We start from the raw sequence: 10,378 nt of genomic DNA on the forward strand, positions 1-10,378 counted from the left end.
ATCTGTGAATGCCTAGTCCTCTAATACCGTCATGCAGAAGTAAAAGAAATTTTACCATTAAGAAGAAATCCCTTCTTAATGGAAACATACCATGAAGAAAAGGTTTCTTCTTTGTCTTCAACCCCTCTCCCACCCTAGCTGACTTATCATAGGCCTAATAATATAACTACCAGATACTATTTTCCGCACAGAGGTACATACTTTACATATAATCATTTACTTGTTATTATTACTCTGAGAAACTGTTATCCCTATTATTCAGGTTAGAGAACTGGTATTTACACTGACTGAACCAATAAAAAAGTGGTGATGTGGGCTCTGTGCCTGTGGTTCAAGCAGCTAAGGCACCAGCCACATAAACCTGAGCTGGTGGGTTCGAATCCAGCCTGGGCCCACCAAACAACAATGATGGCTGCAACCAAAAAAATAGTTGGGCGTTGTGGCAGGTGCCTGTAGTTCCAGCTACTTGGGAGGCGGAGGCAGGAGAATCGCTTGAGCCCAGGAGTTGGAGGTTGCTGTGAGCTGTGATGCCACAGCACTCTATCCAGGGGAACAGCTTGAGGCTCTGTCTCAAAAAAAAAAAAAAAGTAGTGATGTGGTTCACATTCTAGGAATATGGAAAAGGGAATATAGCTCTGTGATTTTAGGCTGAGGTAGTGAGAAGATAGGGCCAGGAAAGATTTTCTCTGAAAATCACTTAAATAGAACTGTGGGTCTTCATGATATTTTTAGTTCTCTAAAATTGAGCTCCCAGCTCCTCTGCTTTTCCAGATTTATTGCATAAATACATTTTTTTAAAAAGGTATAGTATGGTTGAATTTCTCATATTTGGGCCATAATCATTAGACAGCAAGGCAGCTTACTGATTTGTACAGCCCATTTACACCTTCGCCAAAAATGCTTCCCAGAGCTTCTCAGTTCTCAGATCCATGCCTGATGAGGCTTTTAAAATAAAGTTCTAATGAAGAAAGCAAAGAACTAAACAGATACAGAGTAAGCCAAGTAACCAAGTGACCAGAACCAAGAGTCAGGGAAGAATAATGTGTCTTTGCAGTTGGTGACCTGGGACTCGTTTCTGTCACCAGCTCCTGTAGTCCAGAGTGTGAAGAAACCTTACTGCCCAGATTATCATTCACCTTTCACCCTCCTCAAACCCATTCCTCAACTCTTTAACCAGGTTGTATTTGTGTTGTTTTTCTAAGAGATAGTGGTCTCGCCATGTTCTCCAAGCTGGAGTGCAGCTGCTGTTCACAAGTGCAACCTGGCACATGGCATCCTCCATACCCCGGCTCAGCAATCCTCCCGCCTCAGCCTCCCAAACAGCTGTGACACAGGCACCCACCTCCGCACCTGGTTCATAAATTCTTTTTGCTCTTCAAGATTACCTGGAATAGTTGAGTTTAATCTGATTTTAATTGTATAGAAAATTTTGGCAGCAGGATTGTGGGACCTGACCCTTGGGGCACATGTGGCCTTCTGATCCTTGAGTGTGGACCTTTGATGTTTCTGTCACTCCTAGACCAGAAATTATCCCATTACAATGAAATAGTAAAATGCTTAAATTCTCTGGTTTTTAGAGCTTCTTTGGTTTCAAGGAGAGGAAATCAACTATAGTTAACATTTATAAGAGATGCTGCCTTACAGTGTTGCCTAAGATGGTCTTAAACTCCTGGACTCAAGCCCTCCTCCAATCTCAGCCTCCCTAGTACCCAGGATAACAGATGCAAGCCACCACCCTGGCTCTCATTATGGCTAAGTTAAGTAAAAATGAATTTATTATTAAGATGCAGAATGACTGGGAGGTTAGCAACCCTCAGGGACAAGAACATAGTTGCTTCTACCAAGAACCATTTCTGTAGGGAATGCCCCTCCTTCCTTGTTCCTCTGCTCAAGTTCCAACTTCCTGAAGAAAGCATTTTCTGGCTGAACTTGAGTCACTTTTATGCCTTAATTAAGGGAGAACAAGGTACCTACTTCTTTCCAATGGGTAAGGGGTAATTCCTTAACAGAGGAATAGTTACATAGTCCATTATAAAGTTTACATAGTCCATTATAAAGGAGAGAGAAGACACATGATGGTAAAACTATGGTCACTTAGTAAGTCACTGAAGTGAGCTGCTGCCATGACTTTTTGGAGGCCAGGAAATACCCAATTATTGCCATTCATTTTCGGTTGAGTTTTCACTCTAATCTTCACCCAGGTGATGCTGAGCTTTCTCCTACTCTCTGTTTATGCAGGTGACACTTCCAAACCTTTTCTGCGTCATTGATTATTTTTTGAAAGAGACTGGAGGAAATTTAAGACCATTTATATATTCAACTCTTGGTATGTTCTTAACTTTGTTGCTATATTAAGGAAAAAAAAACAAAGTCCCAAAACCCTGCATATGATTTGTAATACCAGACAGGTATTACAAATTATTAGTCGTTCAGCCTTTAAATTTGTCCCTTTAGAAATCATTTTGTCACTGAGTCTGCGAAAATAAGGGAGTTACCAGTATTCATTGTGAGTAGAGTATGGATCTATCTAGAGAATGGAAGGCCCTGAGGCTTGTATGGTGATTGTTCCATCTCCTTGTTCTCCTTGGTTCTGTCAAACAAGATCAGAGAAAACCATAGTCATATAGATTGAGAACTAAGTAGGGAATTTAAAGAGGTGCTCTCTCAACAATGTTAGATGCTCCAGACAGTATAAAATAAATAAGGATTAAGGAAAACTATAGAAATGTGTCATTAGGCAATGGATGATTTGAGATAGGAGTTTATTCCACTGTAAAGGCAGAAGTCAGAGAGCAGGAGGGCTACGTGGGTGGTGAGGAGACACAGATGAAGACTGTGATCAGCACAATCTCCTAATCTGTGGACCCCTTGCTCATAAATTAAGAATTTCAAAAACAGGTATGTCAGACCTTTAAACCAAGTGTGGCCCTGTGCCAGAGCACTGTTCACATCCCAAGAGATTGACCCTGTGAACAGCTCCGTTCTTGGCAGCACAGGCCTGGATGGGTGCACTGGTCTCTCCATACCTTGCAATCCCAGCGTGTACCATTTTGAGGCAGGCTGTTAGCAGGAGACAGAAAATATCTTCAGCTTGTTGGATTTCAGTTACCAAAACAAGTCCCTGGTCCTATAGATTATGAAGGAAAGAACTTCATTTGGCTACCTTCTGGGGTTGTCTATCTGGAAAGTCTGACTAATTAACATGTCAGCAGGTGTAAAAGTTTAAGTTCTTAAAACATCAGTATGGATCTTCTGATGACAAACAATAACACAAAATCCCCCAAAACTCAGAGGCTGAAAGGACTCTATAAAATACTCGAGTAGTGTGTTATCTGCACAGAAGCTGCCTGCACACCCAGCACAGAAAATGTCTCTAAGATGTGACTGTTCCACTTTATGTGAAAATTCCAGAGTAAGAGGGCTCACTAAAGTGAGGCAAATTCACTTCTAGACAGTTATCATATTAGAGCATTCTTCCTTTAACTTCTACACACTAATTCTATTACTGACTTTAAACAAGTTTTTAATTTTTTAAGAGATTGTATCTCACTGTGTGGCACAGATTGGCTTCAGACTCCTGGGCTCAAGCATAGTCCCGCCTCAGCTTCCCAAGTAGCTGGGATGACAGGTGCCCTGACGCCCAGCCCAATAAAGGTTTTGTAAAAGCTCATCAAGTACTTCCAAATGGACACAGTGTCTCCTCTGTACTTTTGCTCTGGCATATAAATTATTCTTGCAGCCCTGTCATCTTTGACCCTTCTCTGTACATTGTCTAATTTCCATACATCTCCTTTAAAATGTAACAAGGGATGAACATGTTGCAGACAGGGCCACACAATACATTACCTGGGCATAACGCAGGGAAACACAACCTAATAGAATTTTCTGGGAATGAGTTATTCCCCACCACCCTGATAACAAACAATCTCCTATAACATCTCTAAGATAAAAAAATTTTTATAAGGGAGGAAAACCCAATGTGACTTCCCTCCTCCATGGATCAGTTATCTAATGCTGTGTAACAAAACCAGCCCCAAAACAATGGGTATATCAACAACCATTTTATTCCGTCATGAGTCTGGGGGTCAGAAATCCAGATGGGAGTCAACCAGGCAGGCTTTTGCTCATCGTTTGGTGCCACTCACATGACTGTAAAGTAGCTGGTGGCATAAGGGTGATGGCAGGTCTTAGGCTCTTCACGCATCAGGTGCTGGCTGTCAGTGGGACTGAGCTGCTCTGCTGGCCTCTAATGTTTGCCCCAGCCAGGTTCTCTCATAGATCTCAAAGCTGCATGTCCTTAGGCTAGAAATTCTCCATGCTGGGAACAAAGTACAGCCTCCTGGAGCTTTCAGGATAGGAGGTATGAAATCCAATATGGTATGTCTTAGGTATAGGGGCTATTTTTCTTTCTTTTAAAATAAACCATCTTTTAAATTTACTCATATTATAATTGCTCTTTTTGGTGTACAGTCACTACCACAATCAAGATACATAAAGTTTCACCACCTAAAAAAATTGCCCTACTAGATCATATGGTAGTCCTATTTTTCTTTTCATTTAAGGATCTCTGTACTGTTTTCCATAATAGCTGTACACCTATGCATTCCCACCAACAGTGCACAAGGGTTCTTTTGTCTACACCCTTATCAGCATTTGTTACGTCCAGTCTTTTTGGTAAGTCATCCCAACAGATGTGAAGTGGTTATCTCAGTAGTTGTGATTTGCATTTCCCTGATTAGTGATGCTGACCATTTTTTCATGTTACTTTTGGCTATTAGTATGTTTTCTTTGGAAATACATCTATTCAGGTCCTTTAATCATTTTTTAATTGGATAACTTATATTTTTGCCACTGAGTTGTATGACTTCCTTATATCTTTTTGATCCTAACATTTGAGGATTCTTGAGATAATTTTGTTAATAGTTTCTAGTTTACTTTGGTTGTAGTCAAGAGCACAATTTGCATAACTTAAGTTCTTATAGACTATTTTATCATTGGCTGGTGTGATTTAGAAATGTCAACTGGATCAAGTTGTTTGAATGTTCTTCAGGTCTTAAATATGCTTGCTGATTTTACGTCCATTTGTTCCACTGATACCTGAAAAAGGGGTGTTTAATTCTTCATGCATAATGGTAGATTTGTCTATGTTGAATTTTCTAAGTTTTGCTTCATGCATTTTAAAGGTTTGTTAAGGTATTAGTCTTCGATGCTGTAACAAATTTTCACAAACTTAGTATCTTACGACATACATGTATTATCTCATTTCTGTGGTTTAAGAGCCTAGGCCTGGCTTGGCTGAGTTTTCTGCAAGGACGCAGTCAGGTATAGTTGTCTAGGGTGGGTTCTCACTTAAGACTTGACGGAGAAAGGATCAACTTCCAAACTCACGTTGTTGGGAGAATTCATTTCCTTGCAGCTCTGGGCTTCGGAACACCTGACTTCAAGACATCAGTGTCTCTGCCATGTTGAAGGGAGGGAGAGGTTGATGTAGGGAGCAAATCTGGTAGCAAGACCCCATACAATGTAACATTATTATTGGAGGGACCTCTGTCAGATGATGTACATAAGCCTGGTGCTGATGGCCCACCTTTGCTGCACTCTGTGGTTGGAAGTCACAGGTATAGCCCATACTCAGCGTTTGAATACTGGGAGTGAGGGAGTCCTGATGTCCGAGGGCAAAAACATTTAGGGGTGTTATGCTGTTAGTGATGACTCCTTTAACTGTATGTAATTTGCCTGGTCCTGCGAGTATTTTGTCTAATAGTAATATAGCCACTGCAGCTTTTTTTTTTTTAAAGCCCTCCAAGTCCAACGTGTGAATCCAGCTTTTTTTTTTTTTTTTAAGAAAAGCATTTGTGTGATTTTTGATCTTTTTACTCTTAACTGTCATTCTATTTAAAGGTTTCTTATAGACAACATGGGAGTCTTTTTAAAAAAAATTCAATCTGAAAATCTGACTTGTGTTTATTTGATTATGGCTTTTATTTTGGTTGGATTTATGCTTTATGTTTTATTCTTTGCTTTGTCACTTCTGCTACCCCATCTCACCCTCTTGGAACATATGTATGCTTTTTAGTATTTTATTTATTGGCTTTTTTGGCCATACTTGTATTATTATTATAGTGGTTGTTCTAGAAATCACAATATATATACATAATCTTTCTCAGTCTGTTTAGAGTTAATATTTTTACCACTTCAAAGAAAATGTAACCACATAGGTCCCTTTACTTCCCTTGTTATAGTTGCTACATGCTTTATGTCTACATACAATGAAAACCTCAACAAATAAAGCTTAATGGCTTTTATTATAGTTGGCCTTCAAGCAAGATGGGTTTGAACTGTGGGGTCACACTTATACATGGATTCTTTTCAACCAAATGCAGGTCAAATATACAGTATTGTCAGATGTGAAGCCTGTGTATAGGGAGATCAACTTTTTGTATATTTGAGCTCTGCAGGGTTGGCTGTGGAGCTTGAGAATACTTGGGTTTTGGTAAATGCAGGGGTCTTGGAATCAATACCTGTGTATACTGAGGGCTGACTATTGCTTTCAATAAGCAATTTAATAGAAAATAGTCTCTTTTTTAGTCAGATTTTTATCATTCCTATTGCACTTTCCTCCTAAAGTTTAAAATTTTCCTATGGTGCCAATTATCTTTAACCTGATGAGCTTCTGAACCTATTTAGTAAATTAATTTCAGATATTTTTCACTGCGAAAAATTGTTTTTTATAATTTTTATTTGATGACAACATCTCTCTCTATTCATTGCAACAGTGTTAACAGCCACCTCGTGGGACATAGCTGCTTTAAAGTCTTTGTCTGGTAGCCCCAACATCCTGGACAGCTTAGTGTTGGCTGGAGAACTGGTCACATTTCTCTGTTTTTTTATAGATCAAGTGATTCCTCACTCTTCGTTTATCAAGTACTTTTTAATTGTATCTTGGATAGTCTGAACATTATGTCATGAGGCTCTGGATCATGTTAAAATCCCCTGGAGGGTTTTTTAAAAAAAATAATCCTTTTGATCAGATTGAACCAGTTCTGTTTTACTTTCTGTGGGAAGCCATTTTAATACTAGTTCAGTCTTTCAGAGACTGTCTGGGTATGTATATCTCAGGAATTTTTACCCAGGGCCTAGCCAGTGGTTCCCATTTTAGTTTTCCAAGCCTTTGCTATCTGTTTTGTGCATGCACAGCTTAGAGGCAAACCTGGGATTCTTGTCACTTCATACACAGAACTAGGGGTGCTTCCTCAGTCTCTCCAAAGTTCTCGCCACACTCTCTAGCTACCAAGGTCCTTTTTCCTGATTTTCTTTTTCTTTTTTTTTCGAGACAGTCTTATTTTGTCACCTTTGGTAGAATGCCATAGCATCATAGCTCACAGCAGCCTCAAACTCCTGGGCTTAAGCGATTCTCTTGCCTCAGCCTCCTAGGTAGCTGGGACTACAGGCACCTGCCACAACGCCTGGCTATTTTTAGAGATGGGGGTCTCACTCTGGCTCAGGCTGGTCTCAAACCTTTGAACTCAGGCAATCCACTGCACCCGGCCTGTTTTTATTGATTTTCTAGCTAGGAAGTAGAGCTTCTTAAGTGTTGTATCCACCTGTGCTGTCATGAAGTTCTGTGAGGCTGGGACTGAGGCCAGAAAAGAATGAGAAAAAAGCAATTCTGGGTGGCACCTGTGGCTCAGTGAGTAGGGCTCTGGCCCCATATACCAAGGGGGTGGGTTCAAACCCGCCCCGGCCAAACTGCAACAAAAATAGCTGAGCGTTGTGGCGGGTGCCTATAGTCTTAGCTACTCTGGAGGCTGAGGCAAAAGAATCGCCTAAGCCCAGGAGTTGGAGGTTGTTGTGAGCTGTGATGTCACAGCACTCTACCGAGGGTGACAAAATGAGATTCTGTCTTTAAAAAAAAAAAAAAAGAAAGAAAGAAAGAAAAAAACAATTCCAACTCTACTTACTGTCTCAAGACAATTTTTCTTGGTTTTCCTGGGCAGAAGGATGGACAGTCTCCTAAAGTTTTAGATGCCCACACTGCCACTGGCACAGTGCAGCACTCTGACTAGGGGCCACCCAAGGGCCAGGAAAGAAAAAAAATAGACAATAGAGAGAAAATGAGCTGCAAAATGTAAAATGCTAATGATGTTAGAAACAGATAACAGGACCACTGCTGCTCTGTAACTGGACTGGTTCAGTCTACTTTGTGATTAGGAACAACTTACTCGACTTTCTCTGCATTTCAACTCCTTTCTTATGAGGGTGGAAGACTTAGGAAAAGATGGAACCACACAAGTTGACTTCAAATAATCAGAATATCTTCTGTCAAGTTATATATTTCCTTCCAAAACAGAAAGATGATGGGAAAGGAAACTTGAGAAGTAAAATGAGAATGGAAATAAGATTTTCTAAGAAAAGCTACAAAGAGGTCAAAACTTATTTTGACAAATAACGCTCAAGTTTTTACAATAGTTCCAGCAATGTGGACGGTGGCTGGCAGGGCGTTAGCTCTACTTGCCTGGGGCTGTGGAGCACCCACAGGTTCACATCTGGAGATCTGGAAAAAGTTAATGTGTTTACAATAAAATACCATTTAAAAGAAAATGAGATTTTCTTTTTTTTTTTTTTTTTATTGTGGGGTTTTTTTTTTTTTTTGGCCGGGGCTAGGTTTGAACCCGCCACCTCCAGCATATGGGACCGGCAACCTCCTCCTTGAGCCACAGGCGCCGCCCTAAAAATGAGATTTTCTTTATGTCACCATTCAGCTTTCTTTCTGACCCAGGAGGCGGAGGCGGGTATATCACTTGAGCCCAGGAATCTGATCAAACTGGGCAACACACCACCCACACTGAAGGTAAACAAAACCATGTCTGTGATAGTGGTTCTAAGAAAATTAAGTGGTTCTTGGGCGGCACCTGTGGCTCAGTCAGTAAGGCGCCGGCCCCATATACCGAGGGTGGCGGGTTCAAACCCGGCCCTGGCCAAACTGCAACCAAAAAATAGCCGGGCGTTGTGGCGGGCGCCTGTAGTCCCAGCTACTCGGGAGGCTGAGGCAAGAGAATCACTTAAGCCCAGGAGTTGGAGGTTGCTGTGAGCTGTGTGAGGCCATGGCACTCTACCGAGGGCCATAAAGTGAGACTCTGTCTCTACAAAAAAAAAAAAGAAAATTAAGTGGTTCTTTAATTAATCAAGTTTTTCCGCCTACAATTTCTAGGCCAAGAACCCAACATGGAAGGGACAAGTGTGAAGTTGGAAGAAAAACCCACACATCACATGATATAAAATGAGAAAAGTGCTCCTTCGTGTATCTTGGTAACTTTATTTTCAAAAGATCTTACTTTTAGAGAATTACCTCTATAATCCTGATCCTGATTACCAAGTCGTTCACCTGAATACCAGAATTGAAACATTGTAGCATAAAATTTCATTATCTAATCAGAATGAAATCAATTCACTGGCAAACCAGACTCTGGTGTGGAGGTGACTCCTAGGGTATGTGTTCCCAGGCATGGAGTTTTACTTTCCTATGCTTCGATTATTAACTACATTTCCTTTATACAACTTCCACAGCAGATTCTCTAGTTTTCCTAAATCCTACCAATTCCAATAAAACCTCACTAGGTTTTGTTAAAATCTGATTTGACCAGTGTATCAAATATAATTTTGACTATCAAAATGGAAGCTAGAGACAGGAAATATACTTGGCATAAAATTTCTATTGGAAAAGGACTTCTCCATGTTTTTTTGTTACTGGTAATAAATGAAATTTACCCACTTGCATGTTGTTCTCTGATATCTTTTTGCTAGACAAAATCAACCCATAACTCCTTCCAAAGATGACAAAAGGCTACATCATCACCTTCATTCACAAGTACAATATAGTATGAGCCTGATATAAACACCCAGAGTTTCTTAAAAACACTAATCCCTCAGGCACGGACTACATGTACTCAAAAATCCCAGGGATATTTTTTAAATGTCTGTATTGTTTTCATTATTGTTTTAGAGACAGTGTCTCACTGTTGCCCAGGCCGGAAGGCAGTGGCCAAATCACAGCTCACGGCAGCCTTGCCTGAAAGACCCTCATAGCAAATGTCATCATGGCGGGCTTAGGATAATTTTTCATTATAAAAAAAGTCTTAGTTGATTTTGATGATTATTCAATCAACTAAGGATTATTAATAAAAAGATAGGGGGGATGGCGCCTGTGGCTCAGTTGGTAAGGCGCCAGCCCCATATACCGAGGGTGGCGGGTTCAAACCCAGCCCCAGCTGAACTGCAACCAAAAAATAGCCAGGCATTGTGGCGGGCGCCTGTAGTCCCAGCTACTCGGGAGGCTGAGGCAAGAGAATGGCTTAAGCCCAGGAGTTGGAGGTTGCTG

At 40.7% G+C, this 10,378-nt stretch overlaps 1 protein-coding gene across 3 annotated transcripts in view; it reads left to right on the forward strand.

The window, feature by feature from the left end:
* The window catches only part of STAP1 (signal transducing adaptor family member 1), a 44,428-nt gene extending 34,404 nt beyond the window's left edge, over positions 1–10,024 (forward strand). The window contains exons 8-10 of one of the 3 annotated variants that reach the window (XM_053602736.1): positions 2,239–2,326; positions 8,763–8,851; positions 9,212–10,024. In XM_053602736.1, the coding sequence (XP_053458711.1) occupies positions 2,239–2,326; positions 8,763–8,851; positions 9,212–9,244 (210 nt within the window). In that variant the 3' untranslated portion in view covers positions 9,245–10,024. The remainder of the gene's footprint in view (positions 1–2,238; positions 2,327–8,762; positions 8,852–9,211) is intronic. The other 2 variants (XM_053553378.1, XM_053560306.1) reach the window with 2 other exon arrangements.
* The last annotated feature ends 354 nt before the right edge of the window (positions 10,025–10,378 follow it).

Source organism: Nycticebus coucang, chromosome 1 (genome assembly GCF_027406575.1).
Source record: "Nycticebus coucang isolate mNycCou1 chromosome 1, mNycCou1.pri, whole genome shotgun sequence".
NCBI classification, from domain to species: Eukaryota; Metazoa; Chordata; class Mammalia; order Primates; family Lorisidae; genus Nycticebus; species Nycticebus coucang.